Source organism: Rhineura floridana, chromosome 10, assembly GCF_030035675.1.
Source record: "Rhineura floridana isolate rRhiFlo1 chromosome 10, rRhiFlo1.hap2, whole genome shotgun sequence".
Taxonomy (NCBI): Eukaryota; Metazoa; Chordata; class Lepidosauria; order Squamata; family Rhineuridae; genus Rhineura; species Rhineura floridana.
The window spans coordinates 21,300,475-21,324,171 of NC_084489.1; the positions used below are offsets into that span (position 1 = coordinate 21,300,475).

The 23,697-nt window shown below is 43.1% G+C and overlaps 1 protein-coding gene across 2 annotated transcripts in view; it reads left to right on the top strand.

The window, feature by feature from the left end:
- Positions 1–4,911: 4,911 nt before the first annotated feature.
- LIMD1 (LIM domain containing 1) overlaps positions 4,912–23,697 on the top strand; it is a 64,238-nt gene continuing 45,452 nt past the window's right edge. Inside the window, exons 1-2 of one of the 2 annotated variants that reach the window (XM_061586852.1) lie at positions 4,912–5,777; positions 6,418–8,294. In XM_061586852.1, the coding sequence (XP_061442836.1) occupies positions 6,797–8,294 (1,498 nt within the window). In that variant the 5' untranslated portion in view covers positions 4,912–5,777; positions 6,418–6,796. The remainder of the gene's footprint in view (positions 5,778–6,417; positions 8,295–23,697) is intronic. The other variant, XM_061586850.1, reaches the window with a different exon arrangement.

Here is a 23,697-nt window from a genome sequence, read left to right on the forward strand (position 1 = left end):
GACTTTAGGCACAGGTGGGAAATATGACCTTCTCTGTGCTGATGGGCCAAATTACATCATCTGTCAGTCACCTGACATTACAATGACATCAGGTGACCCAAAGTAAACATTTTCCTTTGCTGCCCAGGCTCAGGTTACACCAACAAAGAAAGATCATTTGCATCACCAGTCTTCAAGTTGGAGATGCAAATGAACTTATTATTATTTGCAGGTGCATGTTGAGCTGCAGCTGCAGAGGAACACTCTTTGCATTGCCAGCTGGAATTCAAATTTCTGACCCTCCATCGGACCTAAGTGTGAAGCCATTGTTTTGGTTTATACAGGAGCAAGTAGTATAATATTTTTTTCACCCCTTAGGCAAGGGTGGGGAACTGTTGGTAGGCAAGTCCTGTTGCCAGCAGTGATCAGCCAATTGGTTGTGCGATTAGCTGCACCATAGAGTTCCCATTTTGGGCAGCAAACAATTGAGAGTGTACCTTAAGGCTCTCAGTTGTTCCTTTGCAGCCATCTCTCTACCTGCTCCACACCAGACATCACATATGACATAAGAACATAAGAAGAGCCTGCTGGATCAGGCCAGTGGCCCATCTAGTCTAGCATCCTGTTCTCACAGTGGCCAACCATGTGCCTGGGGGAAGCCCGCAAGCAGGACCCGAGTGCAAGAACACTCTCCCCTCCTGAGGCTTCCGGCAACTGTTTTTCAGAAGCGTGCTGCCTCTGACTAGGGTGGCACAGCACAGCCATCATGGCTAGTAGCCATTGATAGCCCTGTCCTCCATGAATTTGTCTAATCTTTTAAAGCCATCCAAGCTGGTGGCCATTACTGCATCTTGTGGGAGCAAATTCCATAGTTTAACTATGCGCTGAGTAAAGAAGTACTTCCTTTTGTCTGTCCTGAATCTTCCAACATTCAGCTTCTTTGAATGTCCACGAGTTCTAGTATTATGAGAGAGGGAGAAAAACTTTTCTCTATCCACTTTCTCAATGCCATGCATAATTTTATACACTTCTATCATGTCTCCTCTGACCCGCCTTTTCTCTAAACTAAAAAGCCCCAAATGCTGCAACCTTTGCTCATAAGGGCTCCATCCCCTTGATCATTCTGGTTGCCCTCTTCTGAACCTTTTCCAACTCTATAATATCCTTTTTGAGATGAGGCGACCAGAACTGTACACGGTATTCCAAATGCGACTGCACCATAGATTTATACAATGGCATTATGATATCAGCTGTTTTATTTTCTATACCTTTCCTAATTATCCCTAGCATGGAATCTGCCTTTTTCATAGCTGCCATACACTGGGTCGACATTTTCATCGTGCTGTCCACTACAACCCCGAGGTCTCTCTTCTGGTCGGTCACCGCCAGTTCAGACCCCATGAGCGTATATGTGAAATGAAGATTTTTTGCTCCAATATGCATAATTTTACACTTGTTTCTATTGAATTGCATTTGCCATTTTTCCGCCCATTCACTCAGTTTGGAGAGGTCTTTTTGGAGCTCTTCGCAATCCCTTTTTGTTTTAACAACCCTGAACAATTTAGTATTGTCAGCAAACTTGGCCACTTCACTGCTCACTCCTAATTCTAGGTCATTAATGAATAAGTTGAAAGTACAGGTCCCAATACCGATCCTTGAGGGACTCCACTTTCTACATCCTCCATTGGGAGAACTGTCCGTTTATTCCTACTCTCTGCTTTCTGCTTCTTAACCAATTCCTTATCCACAAGAGGACCTCTCCTCTTATTCCATGACTGCTAAGCTTCCTCAGAAGTCTTTGGTGAGGTACCTTGTCATACGCTTTTTGAAAGTCTAAGTACACTATGTCCGCTGGATCACCTCTATCTATATGCTTGTTGACACTCTCAAAGAATTCTAATAGGTTACTGAGACAGGACTTTCCCTTGCAGAAGCCATGCTGGCTCTGCTTCAGCAAGACTTGTTCTTCTATGTGCTTAGTTAATCTAGCTTTAATAATACTTTCTACCAGTTTTCCAGGGACAGAAGTTAAGCTAACTGGCCTGTAATTTCTGGGATCCCCCCTGGATCCCTTTTTGACTATTGGCGTTACATTTGCCACTTTCCAGTCCTCAGGCACGGAGGAGGACCCAGGGGACAAGTTACATATTTTAGTTAGCAGATCAGCAATTTCACATTTGAGTTCTTTGAGAACTCTCGGGTGGATGCCATCCGGGCCCGGTTATTTGTCAGTTTTTATATTGTCTATTAAGCCTAGAACTTCCTCTCTCGTTACCACGTCTCAGTTCCACAGAATCCCTTCCTGCAAATGTTAGTTCAGGTTCAGGGATCTGCCCTATATCTTCCACTGTGAAGACAGATGCAAAAAAAAAAATTAGCTTCTCTGCAATCTCCTTAACATTCTCTAGTACACCTTTGACTCCCTTATCATCCAAGGGTCCAATCGCCTCCCTAGATGGTCTCCTGCTTTGAATGTATTTATAGAATTTTTTGTTGTTGGTTTTTATGTTCTTAGCAATGTGCTCCTCAAATTCTTTTTTAGCATCCCTTATTGTCTTGCATTTCTTTTGCCAGAGTTTGTGTTCCTTTTTATTTTCTTCATTTGGACATGACTTCCATATTCTGAAGGAAGACTTTTTGCCTCTAAGAGCTTCCTTGACTTTGCTCGTTAACCATGCTGGCATCTTCTTGGCCCTGGTGGTACCTTTTCTGATCTGCGGTATGCACTCCACTTGAGCTTCTAATATATTGTTTTTAAACAACTTCCAAGCATTTTAGAGTGATGTGACCCTCTGGACTTTGTTTTTCAGCTTTCTTTTTACCAATCCCCTCATTTTTGTGAAGTTTCCTCTTTTGAAGTCAAATGTGACCGTGTTGGATTTTCTTGGCAATTGGCCATGTACATGTATGTTTAATTTAATAGCACTATGGTCACTGCTCCCAATCGGTTCGACAACGCTTACATCTCGCACCAAGTCCTGGTCCCCACTGAGGATTAAGTCCAGGGTTGCCGTCCCTCTGGTCGATTCCATGACCAACTGGCCTAGGGCATAGTCATTTAGTATATCTAGAAATTTTGCTTCTTTGTCGTGACTGGAACACATATGCAGCCAGTCTATGTCCGGGTAGTTGAAGTCACCCATTACTATCACATTTCCTAGTTTGGATGCTTCCTCAATTTCATATCTCATCTCCAGGTCTCCCTGAGCATTTTGATCAGGGGGACGATAGATCGTTCCCAGTATTAAATCCCTCCTGGGGCATGGTATCACCACCCACAACAATTCTGTGGAGGAGTCCGCCTCTTTTGGGGTTTCAAGCTTGCTGGATTCAATGCCTTCTTTCACACATAGAGTGACACCGCCACCAATACGTCCTTCCCTGTCCTTCCGATATAGTTTATATCCAGGGATAACCGTATCCCACTGGTTTTCTCCATTTCACCAGGTCTCCGTTATGCTCACTATATCAATGCTCTCCTCTAAGACCAAGCACTCCAGTTCTCCCATCTTGGTTTGGAGGCTTCTAGCATTAGTGTACAGGCACTTGTAAGCAGTGTCTCTCTTCAAGTGGCTTTGGCACTTTTGGTTTGGCCTGTGGTAATTTTGCCCTTCTGAATTTATATCCTATGCCCCTGCTCGCACAGTGCCTACTGCTAGGCCTACCCCTTTTAAAATTTCATAATTTCTTTGGTCTTTATCCCAGGGGGGAGGTTTATTCTGAACCGGACCTTCCTCAGCTCCTGTCGGGTTTTCCCCCACAGTCAGTTATGGAACAGGTGGGCATGGTTTGTGGGGGAAAAGGACTTGCAAACTAAATTGGGAGTGTGTGACCCAGATGGTCTCCAAGAAACATATGTTTCAGTAACCCCCAAAAGAGTGACTAATGCTTTCTTTAGTAGTCCATGAACAACACTCAGTGTTTTGGGGCCTGTGGGAATGGATGTGCCTTTGGGCAGTATACCATGGCTGCAAGTCAGGTGAATGAGGTGGCGTGATGTGTAGTGAATCTGTGGTACTGGCAGCTAAGATTTATTGGCCCTATTGCCAAGGTTGCATATGTACTGGTGTCTGTGCTTATTGGACTCTCTGTTCAGCTAAGCTGTGCATAGCTACAGGACTGGTGCCATGGGCCGGCTGGATATAAACTTGTGTCCCTAAGCTATAACATGAGTGAGGCTCTTCCCTCTTCAACAAGTATGTGCATTACTTATAGGGTTAGCGCAGTTGACGCTGCTGCTGCTGCCACAGAAGCTGTTTTCTGCAAGAATCCAAAAGGCTGCATGTGTACGACGTTCTATAGAATTGTTTACTGTTGTTGGCAAGCGAGCTGCAACAATTATATTCAATACCTACCAAAAATTATCTTCATTTTGTATGATGTTTATGGTTTCCTGGTGGCAATGTTGTTAACGTTTTTTCTTTCTTTCTAATGCAAGGCCCCTCGTAATGTGAGGCCCCAAGCTGTAGCTTGTTTAGCTTGTACGTAAACCTGGCCCTGACTGTGCCAGTACTTGCCCAAACTGGACACTAGCTGAGCATTCTGAAGCCTCAGAAGGAACCCTCACCAGTCTCACCTGGCTGTGCCACCGCTCACTTCACTTCCTACAGGTCTCTAGACAGCCATTTAGTGGGTGATGGTGCTGCTTTTGGAAGAAAAGCTTGGCTCCCACCCATAGTCAAGGTGTTGCTTGGCAGGCAGCTACAACTGCCAGTTGAGTGTGGCTCCCATTCAAAGTGACACTGCTGAAGGCCCACCATAGAATGCTGGCCATTGGAGGAGGGTGTTGGGGCCCCCATCAGCACCATCCTGCTGAAGGCTCCCTGAAGTCTGAGGCCAGCCATGTAGGGCTGACATCATGTGGTTCCTGAAGCGTATCGTTGCTGCGTGCGTAAGTACTGCTCTGAATCACAGCCATCTTAGCTGGGGCATGGGCCTGAGCTGCCTGTGCTTTATTCCCAACGTGAGAGGTGGCAGGAAGTCAGGTCCTCATTTCGGGAACCTAGTACAACCATTCTGCACGCGCCAAAGGCTGCTTATATGGATATTGAAGTATGAGGGAAAGGCTTGTTTATATGTGCTCCGGAGTAGTGTCTGATTTCAAATGCCAGCTCAGCCTGGCGATACTCGGTGAGTGCGCTTGAGCCACGCATCGTCATTCAGCCTCAACTACCTCACGGGGTTGTAGTGAGGGAGGGGAACAGGAAAGGGGAGAACCATGCATACTGAACAACGAAGGAGTACTACTACTGGTAACGTTACTTCGCACGTTCAAGGAGGCGCCGCCCTGGCACTGAAAACTGTTTGCATGTTAAACAAGTCTTCTTTTTACCGATTTGTTTGTCCAGCAGAGAGGAGAGCAGGGCTGTTTTCGCCCCGCTCCACTCCACTTCCCCCGCACCAGATCGGCAGGTTAAGACGCTGCCAACAGGCGCTAACACAACCACGTTGCAAACTCAACGGGACCTGTTTGGAACTCCTCCCCGCCAGCCCCAGCTCCTCCTCCTCTAGCCTAGCACGGGACGACGAGCGAGAGAAGAGCGAGCGAGCGACAGAGAAAGGGAAGAGGAAGAGGCCGACGTGCCTCAACGGCCCAGAGTCTGAGCTGGGACGGCGGTGAAACAAGTGACAACGGCAGAAGGAAGCCGAGGCGGGAGGGCGAGCAACGGCAGCAGCGCCATGGCCCTCCCAAGAGCAGCGTGACTTGCCGCACCGCAGCCACCCCAAGTGCCACGAGAACTTCTCCTCGAGAGAGGCAAACGTTTTCCAAGGAGCAGGCAGAGTCCGCGCCTAAGTGAGTAAGGCTTGCAACGTGGTAGCACGCTTGCGTTGGTTTATCTCTTTCGCGCGCGCAGTGGAACGTCCTGGGCCACCTCGCGTGGGAAGACTGGCGAGTTTGTTCCAGCCCTGCGCGGGAACTGCGAAGCTTGCACTCCCGCTGCTTAGAGTGGCCCCAGTGTCTCCTCAATACTTTACCTTGAAGGAGGGGAGTAGGTAGGAGAACGGGGAAATTCTTAAGGAAGCGAAGCGGGGTGAGGGGTAGGAGGAGACAAATTATCTTCTCCAAGTTTAGGGCGGGTGGGCGGTGAAGGACAGGACGTGCGAATTGCAAAGATTTCCCCTAGTTGGGGAAAAAATCTGGAAATCGCACGCTTCCTTTCTCCCTCCCTCCTCAGTGAGTAACCTGCGGCTTCCCTGAAGCTCATTCTATTTCCTTTGGGTTGGTGGGCTTTTCCTGTTTTCTCCAGGCACGTTGGCCTCTTCTCAGCCCCGTGGGCGACGTTTGACCTGACCCAAACAACGCTCAATGACCGATAGCTTGTCTGGCCTGAAGGTTAATATTTAGCTAGGAGGTAATTTCCTCTGGTCATGACAAGGGAAATGTGTCGTTTTGATGAGGTCCCTGCTAAAATAATCCTTTATTATTTATTTTTTCAGCATTTTCACTCGAGTAAGAAACCGGGGAAAGCTGAAGAAATGTTTATCTCAGCCTGAGATTTCTTTACAAATTAAAAGCACACATAGTTGGATCTTACAGTTTTTGGGTACACTCTGCATTTAAAGTTATCTTGTATAAACTGAGAAAGATGAAACTTTTTAAAAACAATGTTTGGTACACATATTATTTTCCTCTACTTTTTCTTCAGCAAAAATATTAATTATGTATTATAAGGGATGTTTTGGAGCTTTCTAATAACGCCATTGGTTCCTGAGTGGAAATCTTGAGTTTAACAAAGCAGATTGACCTCAGGACTTTCCTTTTGCCTTAATTTTTTCATCCTGTTGGATAGTGTTTGCACAAGTGAATTTTTACAAAATGGATAAATATGATGATCTGGGTCTGGAGGCAAGTAAATTTATAGAAGATCTGAATATGTATGAAGCCTCCAAAGATGGTCTCTTTCGAGTAGACAAAGCAGTTGAGAACAACCCAGAATTTGAAGAAACAAGGAAGGTTTTTGCTACAAAAATGGCCAAAATTCACCTTCAGAAACAGCGAGAACAAGAGGAACTGATAAAAGCAACCTCAGGGGCTCCAAATGGCGGGGCTGGTTTTGTTATTCAGCATCCGCTTCCAGGCCATCCTGTAGCCAGGGGCGCTGCAGGAGCAAATAAACTGCATTCAGGAGAAAATAAAGCAAAGCCCCCTTTGGCTACATCATCAACAGTGTGTGCAGGCCACCAGCTTGCCTTCCCAAATCAGCCTCAAGCTCATGATGATGGAGAGCGAGCAAAGTTATCCCAAGATGGCAGGAGGGCCAGTGGTGATTATGGATACAGTGAAAGTCTGGGGAGTTCAGATATTTCTGGAGGACGCAGTTATCAGAGAGCAGGTCAAGTGAACCCATGTAGTTCTAAGACATCTTTTTGTTCTCTTTCCCACGAGGAGCCAAGTAACAGTGATACTCAGACAGGCATTCAAAGTTGGGGAAGAGATGCTGGCAAGTTTTCCAGCCAAAAATCCAATATGGGCTCCCATTTATGGTCCAGTGTTAATCATGATGAGTCATTGCAGAGAAGTTCTACAAAACCTCAAGCGGATCTCCATCCATACCAGCAGTTACGAAACTCTTGCAGGTCTTCAGAAAGTGGGTATGGAAGTCAGGAAAGTGGCGGTGAAGGCCCTGGGCTTAGTCAAAGCTATGAGCAAAGTCCAGCTTGCCCAAGATCGTCATCTTTCTCACACACCTGTACCCCATTGTCCTCTTCTGTTGGTTTTGGTGATGAATTGCCTGCAGGATATTCACAGCAGAGATCTTCCTCATTCTGTGCTTCATCGGCACACCCGTCTCAGGTTCTTTTGAATCCATCTGATAATTTTAATCCAACCTGTGGTATAGAGATGTGGGCTTCTGGCACCTCAAATAAAAACAATGGTAATATTCAGTCAAGACATAGTGATAATAATCAGTTGTCAGTTTCTGGCTCACTTCCTGCTGCGCTACCTCCAAGTGTTGATTATCAGCAAACTAACACTCATCCAAAGCCTACAGGCCATTTTGTAGTCCATGGTCAGAATCACAGGCTTAATTGTGCTGGATCTGGCATGAATCCTCAGCAGAATTCCGTTGGTACAACATCTCATGGGCCAATGATTTCTGATGTTCCAAAATCTCCTTTTAAAGAGGGCATCACCTCTCTGCAGCATGACTCTGGTCACCAAGAAACCACCACTTCTGCAAAAATAAAACTACCCTGTCAGACACTCCTTCCCCAGCAGGATCAAGGACCATCCACAGCTGAATTAAAATTAGAAGCTCTTACCCAGCGTCTGGAGCAGGAGATGGATGCTTGTCCAAAGGCTGACTACTTTGGTAGGTATATGTTTTCACATGTATAATGCATTGCTTTTCATTTATATGTTCAGTGATAAAAGCTACAGTATTTGCACCTGCAGGCATATTTTCTTGTTTTCTTTTCTCCTGTGTCAGTAATCATGGGGAACAACTAATACTTTTTAAATTATATTTTTGAAAGCTACAATTTTAATGTAATTTCAGCAGAAAATGATAAGCTAGAGAAAAATGACTGAAAAGTATATTTTAGAAGCAAGTTGATATACCAATTTTAATGTCTCAAAGACTGCAGTTAATTTCTACTGTGTGTTGGATTATAACCATTTTAAAGTAATTGTGATTTTAAAATAAACTGATGGGGAAATTGATTAAATATTTCCAAAAATCATGAAGTTGACTATGTCCAAATGTAGTTGCATATTTTGGTGACAACCTGAAAAAGTGTCATATGAAAGATACTGACCACAGTCCACCAATTGGTATCAAGTTCTATAGGAGTGGATCAAGGAAATACAGCAGCAACTCTTCATGAAATTGCATCTTGATTGTATTGTGTTTAGACAACTAAGCTCACCATCTTGTGAGCCAAAGTACTAAGATTTAAGACAACCGCAGAAGAATCATTGGGAAATTAGCTTTCAATCTTTGGTTGGCAACTTATTTGTGGGCCTCTTTGAATGGTTGATGGGGCAAAGAGTGAAGTCTCTTTCTCCCCTCCCCCTAACTCTGTTAGTGAGGATTCTGCTACCTCTTATCCTCCCAACTCTGCAAGAGGTGGTGGTGATACAGAACAACAGAATTCAGTGAGAGTACGTGCAAAGTGAAAGTGCTTCCCAGGGTTGGGTGTGCTTTTGGAGGAATATGAGACTTCAGAAGGGATTCTGATGCGTACTTTTATATGGTATATCTCTTGCCTTGCTCTTCTGTAGCCCTCCTATACTCCCTTCTTACATGTGGGAGAACTAGCTCCCTTACTAGTAGTGCACTGAAGTCAGTTGAGTACATGTTATATTCAATCCCCTATGTTGACACTTGTTGACCCATAGGTTAAATAATTAATTGGACAGTTGACAGGCCTTATTGTGTCATTCTTCTTGTTTTTCCACTAGAAATGGAGACATTCAAGTGCTCAGTATTTTTGGTGTCTTACCATTAGGACATGTTCTTGAGGAGATTAAAAACAGAAGGGAGTAGAAAAAGAGGAAGGCCAAACAAGAGATGGATTGATTCCATAAAGGAAGTCACAGACCTGAACTTACAAGATCTGAACAGGGTGGTTCATGACAGATGCTCTTGGAGGTCACTGATTCATAGGGTCGCCATAAGTTGTAGTCGACTTGAAGGCACATAACAACAACAAGTAGGCTCATTATGCATTTCTGACCCTAGTATCTTATGGATTTCCATCTTTGCAAGGTGGAGTACTGACCTTTAGAGAAGCTGAGCAGAGCCATTCTGTAGGTATGTGAGAAGAGGTTGCCAGTATAATCAGAAATGGTAGATCTGCTGTTGGCTCTACTGAAAGCAAAGAAGATTTTGCCATTAATTTTGTCTGCTTCTTTTTTCAGTTTTAGATCTTAGGGTAAATGTCAGAAATGTCACAGCATCAGTACAATAAACCATTTGTCCTTTTATATTCCACTTGATTCTTATATTTAAAACACCTCCAAGAGTTTGCAAAAAAGGGAACGATGTCACACTTCTATTTACATTTTTTCTAGCCTTATAGTTGCCATCACTTAACGGGTATCCAATGTGGTACCTTCCAGATGTTGCTGGACTCCAGGTCCTTTCAGGGCTGACTAGCATGGCCAATGGTCAGGGATGATGGAAGTTGTAGTCCAGTAAACACATCTTGTTGGCTACCTCTGTTTTAGGCATTAATTACTTGGGCACTAAGATCCTGTTAGTACTAAGGTGGAACAGTTTGTTCTAATAAGCACAGGGCTGCTACAGAAAATGGTTGGCCCTGTGTTGAGTTTCCCCTTCCCTCCCCAGTACAGTGACATCAAGTCACAAGGTAATTTTTTCTGAAAAGCAGAGGACAGCAGCCCTGTATTTCTTAAAACATGTAATTCTTCAAGAAATAATTTTCTCTTGTTTGGTCAGGCCAAGATCTTCAGCATTCTGTGGCCAGCTAGATACCTCTGGCAGTTCACAAGTGGATCATGAGGACGATGGCCTTCCCCTGTTGTCTCCAACAGTAGATTGCCTCTGAAAAGTGTTGTTAGTGCCACATTCTAGAAGGAGGCTCTGAGGCTAGTACGGAAGTGGTTTGTTTAAGGCCAATCAGTGAATGTGGGTAGAGTTTGAGATTTAAACTGAGGTTTTCCCTGCTCGTAGTTGAATGTTTATAATCATAACCACTGTTCTGCACCAGCTTTCTTCTGGCAATGAACTTTTTTGTGTGTGTTAAAACAAAACCGTTCTTATCTCAGCAAAATGCTAATTTGTAATTAGAAGGTTTGTGGGCTGCAAAGTATGTTGTCTATGTAAAATTGAAACTAGGATCTACCAGTAGGGGCTTATTTAATGTTATTCATTATTCCTCAGATTTGTCTGGCTTAACTTGCAAACAAATTTATTGAGGAAAGCCATATACAAACATTTGTGAACTACCTGTGGCACTCAGATTCTAAACATAAATTTTAAGTTAGGCCCCAGTTCCTAATCCACACTAGGATTTCTTTGCAGCAGGTTACAAAATTGTCTTGAACACAAGTGAAATGGTTTCAGACTCTTTTAATCATGAACCTGGGCTAATATAAGCAGAGTAGAAAAGCACCTGACAGCAAGCAGAAGTGGTCGTGTGAATTAGGATGGAACTGTAGTTGGGATTTTGCTTTTCCTAGGGGCGAGCTTACTGCACACACTGTATAAATCAATCAGACTGGCTGATGGTATATAAATATGGGCAGGAGAAGTAGCTGTGTACCAATATAGTATGTCTAAAATTGTGGAGTAAGTTTTAACTTTTGCCTTTCAATAAATAGCATTGCAAGAAGTATACTTTGCTCTTCTTGAAAGCATGTAATAAAACACAGTAGTAATTTTGGTAACAGAAGTCTAGACAGTGGGTGTGTAGGATTATTTTAATTAATGTACTTGTGGGAAAGAGGAAAACTGAGGCTACTTAAGCCCCAGTGGAATCCAATAACCTGCTCCCCCCAACTGCTTTAGCAGAAGCCTGAGAACAATGTAGGGGCAGAATAACCAGTTCAAGAAACCAATAGAAAAACTGTTGAAATAAAAGGGAAAGTATGCAGTTGGCTTATGCTTCTTCCAACATGATGCTTTGCCCTATAGGGCTATTTTTGGAATGATTCTGCCAAAGGAATGAATATGAGAAACATTATTTTGGAATTTTCTCCCCCCCCCCGAAAGACCAATGATCAAGAGCTGCAAAGAATGCAATTATATGATCACAGAACATTTTTGGGGGGAGGGGGGAAATCCACATACATTTTCCATTCTGACAGAATATTTTCTGTGGGTTGGGTTCAGACATGAATGGCCGGGCTCCTTCCATCCACAGAATATGGGGGAGTAGGTGATTTGTGTTCATTTCCTCCATTATCCATTAGTGCCCTGTGCTCTGTAAAAATATGCTTCTGAGAGTTGGGGGGGGCATCCATGCCACATGCAAGATAGTGCTGGGAATGCAGGTATAACTGGTGAAGAGTGATTTCTTGCTTCTCCCCCCCTCCCCCCTCCACTGCTGCTTTCCTCAGCAGAGCTCCATTTAGGCAGTGGTGTTGCTGAGGGTGGGGAGTCTGGATGTGTATTTTTGTGGTTCGGTAATTCTTAAAGTGCACCCATGAAGAAAATGTAAAAGAGGAACTGCTTGCGTATGACTTATAATTTGCATGAAATGCCTTGGAAAAGTTGGTGCTGTAGAAAATGGTTAAGAATTCCTTTCTGTGCCTTCTCTCTCTCCCGCCTTTAATCTCCTAATAGTTATTTAAGTAGAATGGTGGAGCTAATTTTGAACAAGATAAGAGCATTTAATTATTCAGTGCTCTGGCTTTTATTGCAAATATAGCAATCTTCAAAGTATTTCTACAAGTAGACTGGTGGAAATGATCACTTAATCTTCTGGATTTCACTATTAAAAAGCCTTTTAAAGGGAATAATGTTGCAACAGCTTGGTTTTAAACATCCTTTTTTACAGTGCATGCGCAGCAGCTACATTCTAGTCTGTGATAATCAGGAAATCGAAACATGCGTGGTTTGAGAGACATAACTGAAATGATTTTAGCTTTTATAAATGTGTTAATTGCAAAAAGCAACACATTCTAAAATAGTAATTTTTCACTTGCTAGTGTCTTTTTATAACTCTTAGACTGTTTGCTTTGGAACTGAATGTATGAAGAGAAAGGGGGAAGCTCCCCCCTCCACCAACATTTTCTCCCTATTGTCATGTGAAAAACAAAAGGAGAGAGAGAGTCACACACGTACACTTAATCTAAAGAATATCTGAGATATAAAGAATTTCTTTTGAGGTGTATTTGCCAGTTCAGCTGTAACACACACACTTGTGACTTTTTAAACCCTATATGATAGGGGGAAAGGATGAAAACACCAAATAAAATCAAAATTTTAAATGAATGGATTAGAAGAAAGAACCTGCTTCTCTGTCCATAGTGATTTGGGCTTCTTTGTTGTTATGAAGGATTGCAAGAAGGATTATAGTGAGGATTTGTGGAACAAGTTGGCTTAGTACCTGGAGCCTTAATTCAGGGAAGCACACTTGCATATAGGTGTAGTGGTGCGCAAAGTAGCATATGCCAACACAGATCCAGTGGTATCACTGTGTGGCTGGTGGGGCTTTTCAATTATTTGTAGCCCTGTTCCAACTAGATGTTAGATTTGAAGGTAAGTGTCAACACAGATATTTCCACTGAGACTAGATGCCTTTAGGATGGCGAGTAGGTGAGTTGTTCCCAGTTGCATTGATCCTTTATAGATCCCATGAATGCTGTATTCTGTGTTACATAAGTGCTGCTGCACCTATAAGCGTGGGAGAGTCCATAGGCTATTGTGATATACAGTTATTTGTTTTGTTTGTTTCAAGTGCTATATATTATATATTATCAGGTAGGGAAAGCGCTTCAGATTCCTTGGAACCAGCATTAATATTGTCAGAATCTTGGGTGACCTGATGCTTAAGAGGTTTTTGTTTTTTACCAGCCTTTCCATTGACAGTGCAAAATGCTATTACAATAGAAATTGTATTCTTAACTGGCAACAACTTACTATTTAACTTGGAAAGGACTATGATGGAAAGTGGAGAAATAGTAGCAAGAGTGTATGATTGAACTTCTTAAGGCTGAGGACTTAGACTTATTTATTTATTATTTGATTTATATCCCACCCTTCCTCCCAGTAGGAGCCCAGAGCGGCAAATAAAAGCACTAAAACACTTAAAAACATCATAACAGACTTTAAAATATATTAAAACAAAACATCTTTAAAAACATTTTTAAAAGCTTTAAAAAACATCTTTGAAAAAAGTTAAAAAACATTTTTTTAAAAAGGTTTAAAAACATATTAAAAAGCCAGACGCAGACTGGGATAACGTCTCAACTTAAAAGGCTTGTTGTGAAAGAGGAAGGTCTTCAGAAAGTGCAAAAAAGGTAACAGAGATGGCACCTGTCTAATATTAAGGGGAGGGGGGAATTCCAAAGGGTTGGTGCCACTACACAAAAGGTCCGTTTCCTATGTTGTGCAGAACAGACCTCCTGATAAGATGGTATGTGCAGGAGGCCCTCACTTGCAGAGTGCAGTGATCTACTGGGTATATAAGAGATGATGGTCTTTCAGGTACCCTGGTCCCAAGCTTGTATAGTGCTTTGTACACCAAAACTAGAGCCTTGAACTTAGCCCGGTAGTTAATAGGTAGCCAGTGCAATTCTTTCAGCAGCAGGGTGACATGTTGGCGATACCCTGCCCCAGTGAGCAGTCTTGCTGCTGCATTTTGCACCAGCTGCAGCTTCTGGACCAACCACAAAGATAGCCCCACATAGAGCACATTACAGTAGGGCCCCACTCATATGGCAGTTCAGGTTCCAGACCCCCGCCGGAAAGCGAAAACCACCGGAAAGCGGATCAGCTGTAGCGTGGAGGGTCTGGAACCTAACCCGCTGATCACACCAGAGGAGGAGAAGATCAGATCTTCCCTTCCTCGGGCGTGATCAGCTGGAGCGGGGGAGTCTGATCGTGCAAGAAGAGGAGACGATCAGCTGGAGTGCGGGAGTCTGACCGTCCCCGAGGAGGAGATCAGCTGTTGCATGCTGTAGCTGATCTTCCCCTCCTCCGGCGTGATCAGCTGGAGTGCAGGGACCTCCATCCCCCCCAGCTGATTGCGCCGCTGGCACCATATTAGTGGAACGCCGAAAAACGGGGCACCGAGAAGTGGGACCCTACTGTACAGTAATCCAGTCTGGAGGTTACCAGTGTATGGACAACAGTGGTCAGGCTATCCAAGTCCAGAAATGGCCGCAGCTATCTTACCAGCCGAAGCTGATAAAAGGCACTTCTAGCCACTGAGGTCACCTGGGCCTCTAGCGACAAAGATGGATCCAGGAGCACCCCCAGACTACTTGCCTGCTCTTTCAGAGGGAGTACGGCCCCATCAAACTTGGCAACTGACAAATTATCTGAACTGTGGAACCATCAACCCACAGTCCCTACATCTTGCTAGAATTCAGTTTATTGGCCTTTATCCAGCCCACCAAGTCCAGGCAGCGGTCCAGGGCTTGCATGGCCTCTCCTGATTCAGATGTTACAGAGAAATAGAGCTGGGTTTCATCAGCATACTGCTGACACCTCACCCCAAATCTCCCGATGACCACTCCCAAGGGCTTCATATAGATGTTAAACAGCATGGGAGACAAGATGGTACCCTGCGCACCCCACAGCACAACTGCCAGGGGGGCGAAAAACAATCACCCAATGCTATTCTCTGAAAATGACCTTGGAGATAGGATCGGAACCACTGTAAAACGGTGCCTCCAATACCCAGCTCACCAAGTCGGCCCAGAAGGATACCATGATCAATGGTATCAAAAGCTGCTGAGAGATCAAGTAAGAGTAACAGGGTGGCACTCCTCCTGTCCTTCCCCCGATAAAGGTCATCCATCAGGGCCGCCAAGGCTGATTCAGTCCCATAACTAGATCTGAGCCCAAACTGGAATGGGTCAAGATAATCTGTTTTATCCAAGAGTCACCATGACTCTCTCAATCACCTTCACTAAGAAGAGGGTATTTAGGACCAGTCAGTAATTGTCGCAAACCATTAGGTCCAAGGTGGGCTTTTTCAGCAAAGCAGTGGGTCAGGGTGGGCTTTTTCAGGAGCAGTTGAATCATCGTCTCTTTCAGGGTGGCTGGAACCAATCCCTTCCGCAATGATGTGTTTACCACACCCTGGATCCACTCAGTCAACCCCCCTCGGCAAGCTTTAATAAGCCAAAAAGGGCAAGTGTCAAGAGGACACGTTGCTGGCCGTATCATTGCAAACACCTTGTCCACTTCTTGCATATGACCTTGCCCCTCCACTCAGTTCTTGGAGGTTCTGCTTTGTGTTCTGCCACCATTGGAGGCATGGCTGGCAGGAACCCAGAACAGAACCCTCCTTCTCTGTTATGTCATCAAAGCTTTGGAACTCCTGGCAACTGGATTTCAGATTGGTCATCCTCCTCTCTTGTCTTCAGATGCCAGACAAAACCATCTGTATTTTATTAGGCCCATGGAACTTTTTTTTAAGTGGGTGAAGTTGCATCATAATAACTCTACATACTAGCCCTGCCTATTTTCAGACAATCCCTGTATTACACAGTATGATAGTACAGGTAGGCAGAGTATGTTTAAAATTGTTTCATAGGGAATAATGTAATGATAGTAAGATGTTAACGAGCTGACTACAATAATAGTCAGAGACACCTAAGCAAATCATATTTAAACCTTGTTATTATCTCAGAATGAGTAAATTTCATTTAAAAACAATAGCAACAGATGATTAATGAGGCTGTACTTTTTGTAAGTCTTCTTGAGTACTCAGAAACCCAGGAAGCTGAAATCAAGTTTTCTTTTGTTTTTGCTTTGTGGGTGGGGCTGCTGGTATTTTGAATTATTTCAGAGGATCAGGTTTCATTACTGACAGCTCCAAAGCTTCTGACTTGTGGGCCCCATGAGGCAGGCCTTTTTCCGGTGGCAACATTTCTTGTGATTTATTATGAAGAAACCAAGTCTGATAAGAGCTAAGGCATGGCTTATAAGGCATGTTTTCAGTCTAGCTGTTCTCCAAAGATTCCTTGTTCAGAAACCCAGATGCAAGTCAGGAATTTATTTTCCACATGATGCTAATGGGAACAGAGGCATCTTTGTGCAGGACAAATGGGCAAAGTGAAAGTTATGACTTGCTTTTCTTTTCCTCTTGAGAAAATTGTTGCCATTCTACCAGGATTCAGAACAATCTAGATTTATTAGTGTTGTTGATTTTACAGAATACTACTGGCAACACTTTGCATGTCACTGTTCCAGCTGTAGGCAAATTACAGAGGATGATAACCTTGATGCAAAAAAAAGACATGTTGACGGGGGAAGATACATGATGGGCAGTATTTAGTGAAGTACATCTGCTAGCGTAAGTGTTTCTGCTTGTGCAACAAAGCTTCCCCTCCCTCTCTTCTCCCTGTGCGCCCCCATACTCTTCCCAAATCTGCTCTGAAGGGTTTTGGGGAAAACCAGAACAGATACAGGGAGAGGAGAGGGAGGGGAAGTTCTGTTGTGCAAACAAACGTCCTTCAACTAGCACATCTGCTTCATTGGATACTACCCAGTATTTTTCGATGCAGGTACGAACTGTCAGCAGCAAGTGGACAGTGAGTAAATTCCTGGATTGTAGAAGCTCTGTGTGTGTCTGCATGTGCACTACACTCCTTGTTGCCCATCAGTCCCTGCTGAGTTTCCTTGGATAGAGGATTTCACCCTGGTTTTAAAACTTTGTTTCTTTTACTTGTCTTCTGTACTATTGTTTTTATTATTATGAAGAATATTTAAGAGCTGCCCTTCTAAGATAGCTTCCATCAATTAGTATACAGTACAGTATAAATAACAATAGATAATTTCTTAATTTTTAGTATTACTACCAACCACAGATAAGAACCAGCAGTAATACTAAAAACACAGCCAGCCCAACAAAACCACTAAGATCCAACTACTGCCATTTTATAAATTCAACAACCTCCCCCAAAAAAGTTGTTGAGGAAAATGCAGTAGAAAACAAGCAAGTTGTTAAAGACTTAACTTGATGAGGCAAAGCATTCCACAAATGGACCATTGGCCAGCACTAGGGAGAGGATTTTTTCAATATCCTGGCTTTTTTTACAGTTGAATATATGGATAGGGCATTAGATGATGATCGTAAATTGTGGACAGGTTGATATGAGTAAAGATGGTCCTTCAAGTACATACTAGCTTGCAGGTACTTCAGAAGACTGGAGAATTACACTTGATCATACTATGTAATATATTTGCATGTTAAGGCAAAATTGTGTTTGCTGTTCTCAGCTTTGTGTTTTGAAGACACTTATTCTATGAGTGATTTTTTAATCAAGTGTATATTCAGTTTGGAAGGGGGGAGAATACTCAGTGTTGCTTGTAGCTGAGATCAATTGATTGCAGTTCTTTGCAGTTATGGAGCATCAGGAGTGTCATCCACTTCTGTAGCTTGATGCTACTCTGAGCAGGTCTCAAATTCCAGCGCACTCAAGAGCAGAATTGTACTGAACTTTTTAAAATTTTCACTGTTGATCCTGTGCCTGCCAGGTCAACTGTGGGCAGCACAAAATGAGCTCTTGTGTTGCTGAGACCCTCTACCAGCAGTGTCCAATTTATTCTCAATTTAGATAGGCTGGGAAATGTGCATTCCTCATGAGAACAAGGTGTGGTCTGTGGATGATGAGAAATCCATGCAAGGAGTAGTTAAAAAGAACCCATTGTGAGTTCCCAACCAATAGTATTAATGGAGAAAAAACATTGCATAAAGGCCTTGAAAAGAGGAGCATAACTGGTGTTGTATGAAAAAAGTTGTCCTTCACTGCATTCTAAATTTGTGAAGTTGCTATGTGGTTCACGACGACTTCTTTAATCTATTTAGTAATTTTAGAAATGATTGACCTTCAAAGACTAATGGTTTCAGGCTTTTTTCTTTATTTTTAAAGCTGCATTAGAAATGATTATTTTATTTTTTATTTTGCCATATATGGTGTTTGGTTTTTGAGGGGGCATGGATTTATAGATCAGAGGGTGTGTTTTTTTTAAATTAAAAAGAGAAAAAGAGCCTTCAAACTTTTTATGATAGGACAAAGATTTCTGCATAGCCAAGTTGTTTCAATTTTTTTTAATTATAGTTACAGTTAAGTCAATTGCATTTTGTCCAATAGAATAGGAATTAAATTAGTAAGGACTGAACTTAGACAAAGATTAGCTGTCAGCTACAGGCACATAATAGTTTTTGAAGAAAGAAGGGAGTTGATGGTAGATAACTGCTTCTGAAGCTAGCTTGAATTTTTTAGGCAGTGTATTTATTTATTTAAAATATTTCTATCCTGCCCTTCTACCCTATAATAAGGCACTCAGGGCAGCTTACAAAAATAAAACCAAACACAAACATAATAAAATTGTAAACAATAAAATCACAAAAACATTAAAATAAATTAAAATACATAAAATACAATTAAAATACACACACACACATATATATATATAGGGAGTGGGGTAAAATTTAACGTAGAGGACATAAAATCATAAAATCTGTGTCAGGCTCTATCTTCAGTTCCTCCCAAAGGCTCTCTGGAACAAGATCGTTTTCAGAAGTCTCCGGAAAACCATCAGGGAGGGAGCAGAGCGGACTTCTTGGGATAGGGTGTTTCAAAGCTTGGGGGCCACAGCTGAAAAGGCTCTCTCCGCCTGTCAATCTTAACATCTTTCACTCCAGGCACACAGGGGAGACCAGAAGCAGATGATCTTAAATCCCGGGCAGGTACATACGGGCATAAGCGGTCCCTCGGATACATTGGTCCAAGGCCGTTTAGGGCTTTAAAGGTCAGAACCAGCATTTTGAATTGGGCCCAGAAGCAAATTGGGAGCCAGTGGAGTCGATAAAGCACAGGGGTGATATGCTCCCTGCGCCATGCTCCAGTTAACATTCTGGCTGCTGCATTTTGAACCAACTGTAATTTCCGAACCATTTTCAAAGGCAGCCCCACATAGAGTGCATTACAGTAATCAAGCCTCAATGTCACCAATGCATGTGTCACTGTGGCCAAGTCAACTGCCTCCAGGAACGGTAGACCAGTTTGAGTTGGCCAAAAGCACTTCTGGCTACCACAGCCACCTGATATTCAAGCAGCAGGGCAGGATCCAGGAGTACTCCCAAACTGCGGACCTGCTCCTTCAAGGGGAGTGCAACCCCATCCAGAACAGGTTGCACCCCGTCCCTGGTGCAGTTTTTCCCTTGACCAACAGTACTTCCGTCTTGTCTGGATTAAGTTTCAGTTTGTTAGCCCACATCCAGCCCTTCACAGCCTCCAGGCACCGGTTTAGGATGAGCACTCCCTCTGTCCATTCAGGTGGTAGGGAGAGATAGAGCTGAGTGTCGTCAGCATATTGATGACATTGTACTCCAAATCTCCGGATGACTCTCCCAGTGGTTTCATATAAATGTTAAAGAGCATGGGAGACAGAATAGAACCTTGTGATGCCCCACAGGCCAATGGCCAGGGGGTCGAGCAGTAGTCTCCCAGCACCACTTTCTGGGTCCTGTCTGTCAGGTAGGACAGGTGCCTCCCAATGCCATCCCAGCTATGCGCCCAGAAGGATCATATCGAAGGCCACCAAGAGGTCCAGCAGCACCAACAGGGATGCACTCCCCCTGTCTGATGCCCGGCGTAGGTCATCAAGCAGGGCAACCAAGGCAGTCTCTGTCCAATGACCAGGCCTGAAGCCTGATTGAAAAGGGTCTAGATAATCAGATTCATCCAGGAAAACTTGGAGCTGAGCAGCCACTACCCTTTCAATCACCTTGCCCAGAAAGGGGAGATTAGAGACTGGGCGGAAGTTGTTAAGATCCACAGGGTCTAATGAAGGCTTTTTAAACAAAGGTCTTATCACAGCCTCCTTCAACAATGTTGCATAGAACCTTCCCTTAGGGAGGTGTTAATTAAATATGCCAACCAGTCAGCCACTCCCTCTCTGGCAGATTTGATTAACCAGGATGGGCAAGGGTCAAAGGGAACAACTAGTGGCCCTCGATTCTCCCAGAATCCTGTCCACATCACTGCTACTGTTGCTGGTAGTCAAATAGTCTCCTCTGCATTTGGCTCCTGAGATGTAAATAACTTTAACATGGGGGCCGAGGTTCCGCTTTTTGTGTTGTGTGAATGGAAACAGTTTGGTGGTTTAAAAAACACACCAATCTGCTGAATTAATACACCATGCCAACATTCTTTTGGTACTTGGTCACTTTCACAGAGATGTGTTGATTATGTGAGGCAGCAAGGAAGGTATGTTCCATCTCACATGCCGGTTGTATGAGGCAGCACTACAGCAGTTAAGGCATCATCTGCGCTAAAGATTCCTCTGTTAGGATGGGCCACAGCTGGAGAATTGGCGACAGACAGTAGATAGGAATGGATAGTGTGTCTGATATTGCAGACAGGGTTGAAAAATATATCTTGAGCAGAGTGTAAATTTGCATGTCGTCATTGGCTGTAATTAACATGATTTGTGTTATCACTTAGGTGGGTATAATAAGTACCAAGATACAGCTGGTGGACATGTTGCTTGTTGGTGAAGTAATACCCTTATTTCTGGAGTTACGTACTGCAAGTGGGAGGAACCACGTATCAGCTCTTAAAATTACATAGAAAAAATAAAGGCTTTTGACTTTGTTATTTCTGAACCTTACACACATTACTTTACAATGTTCTCTGGAGTCTGATGATCCCACGAATTTGCTTTCTGAAGCACATTTAATTTTCAGGCCGTAAGTTGCTTGCCAAAAGAAGTGATAGCCTTACTTTTGTACACACATACAGCCAAGATTGTGCTTGGGCACAAGGATTATTGAGTTCACATCTAATTAAAATGTATAATATAGCTATGAAAAGAAGATTCAGGTAATTTAGTCTAGATAAACAGGAATCTGCTAGAGATGTAGAAGACTGTCTTTACTGTGTCGAGGAGAGTGAATACTCCATTTGTAAAATGATTTAGGAAGACTGATTGATTAGGAGATTGGAGTCCATTTTAAGAAGTGTGTCATGTTCTAGCGCAGGGACTTAAAAAGAAAGTGCAAGGATACTTGGAAATGGCTTTTGCAAGTTTCTCACCATTTAAGTCCCTGATCTCAAAGACTTACAAGTGGAGCATAAGGGATTTTGACAGGTGGGGGATCCGGCCCACTTGTCAATCATACAATGTCATAATAGCATCATGTGATTGACTGGTGGGTGACCCTGGCCACCTGTCAAATTTGGCCTGTGAGGCAGATCCTCACAAGGATCTGACCCGTGGAGCCAGAAACGTTCCCCACATCTGCCCTAGTATAAGGACCTGGAGCATAAGTTAATCTGGTCAAGACTTTGAGGATTGAAGGTAGTCAAAAATCCTGGAGGAGATAGCTATGATGGTGACCAAGGGAAAATACTTCTTACAGGCAAAGATCAGCAGTTAGCCAGGATAACACCTGCACCCCAAATCTGCAGATATTTATTTAATTTTATTTATTTATTTATTGCACTTGTATACCGCCCCATAGCTGAAGGTCTCTGGGCGGTTTACAGCAATCAAAAACATTAAAACAAATATACAATTTAAAACACATTTTTAAAAGCAATTTAAAACACAATTTTAAAATTTAAAACAATCCATGGAGGCATTTCAATCAGTTTGTCTGAGAGAGTTGTGAGCCCAGGTGTGTTTTCAGGTAAATTCCATACCTGTCAAGGCTAGCAGACTGCAGCTATTTCTTCCTGCCACCTCTTTAGAGCATTGCAGCCCTTCTGTGTGTCCTTGAGGCACACCCCATGCATAACTGTTTTCTCTCCTTGCCACAGGAGCAAAATTTCTTGTCTGAGTGGTGTGTCCCACGTACGGTTTATCCTGTTATTACAGGCAGTGAACAATTCCAATTGTGTTGCAACCATTGTTGGCCCTTCTGTCTCGTCTTCTTTTTCTTGGGTGACGGGAGTAGGATGATGTCCTCACAAGGCCCTGTTAAAGCAAATTTGTATCTCTGGGAAATCACTGGCCACATTCAGATGATCACTTTTCAGCCGAATAAGCTTCATGCAGCTGCTTTGTTATGCCCTTGGGGCAAGAGGGGGAATATGGCTTCCAAACAAGCTAGAATATTAAGCAACTGTTTATATTTGCATTAATGCCTTGCTTGTGTGCACTTGGAAGCCATTAATCATAGTTTCTCAGTTCAGACATCACAGAAAGCTATAACTCAACTGTGGCTTGCTGGCTTGGTTCTAATTTGTGCAAAGGAGGAGCACAGTGACTGTGTCGATACAGGAGGCTCATTGATATCTCAGCTTTTTTTTCCATCCAAATGTGGCCATTCTAATGCACTTTAACAGACGAAGACCAATTAAATATAATAGGCACATCCTGAAGACTGAACTTTTTCATTATGTTACCTTCTGTTTCTGAAAAACAGCTTTGGATACAGCTGAAAGATGCTTATTTAACTTTAAACAACCTTTAAAATTGTTTTGATGAGGAAAAACTGAAGAGCACAGAGGAAGGACAGATTCCTCTTTTGCCTTATTGTTTGTTTATTTTTATTTATAAAAATATTTATATATCACTATTCATAAAAAGGCAAAGTTTACAACACACAGAATACATGACAAAACCATATAAATATTTAAAATCAGAAATCATTACCTATTGCAGAAAGATAACTTCTCAATTATCTTCTTCAGCCTGGTGAGATAGAAAGTTTTTCAGCAGGTGTTTAAAAGTCAGAACAGAAAGTGCCTGCTGATCTCTATTGGCAGAGCATTCCACAAGACTGGGCCAATGACACTAAAGGCTCAATTTCTTGTTGCTGTCCAATAGCCTTGTTGAACAGCGATGCTGCTGCAGATGATCTCAGTGATCAACCTGGGATATAAGTGTTTGAGCAGTCCCTAAGTTACCCTTTTCAGGTCTTTGTAAATAAATACAAGAACATTTAATCTGGCTTGCTAATAGATGGGCAGTCAGTGCAGATGTTTTTACAATGGTGTCACATGTTGTCGGCCATGTGCCCCCATCAGTAGTCTGGCTGCTACATTCTGCACCAGGTGGAGCTTTCAAACTAGGCCCAACTGCAGCCCCACATAGAGTGCATTGCAGTAATCCAGCC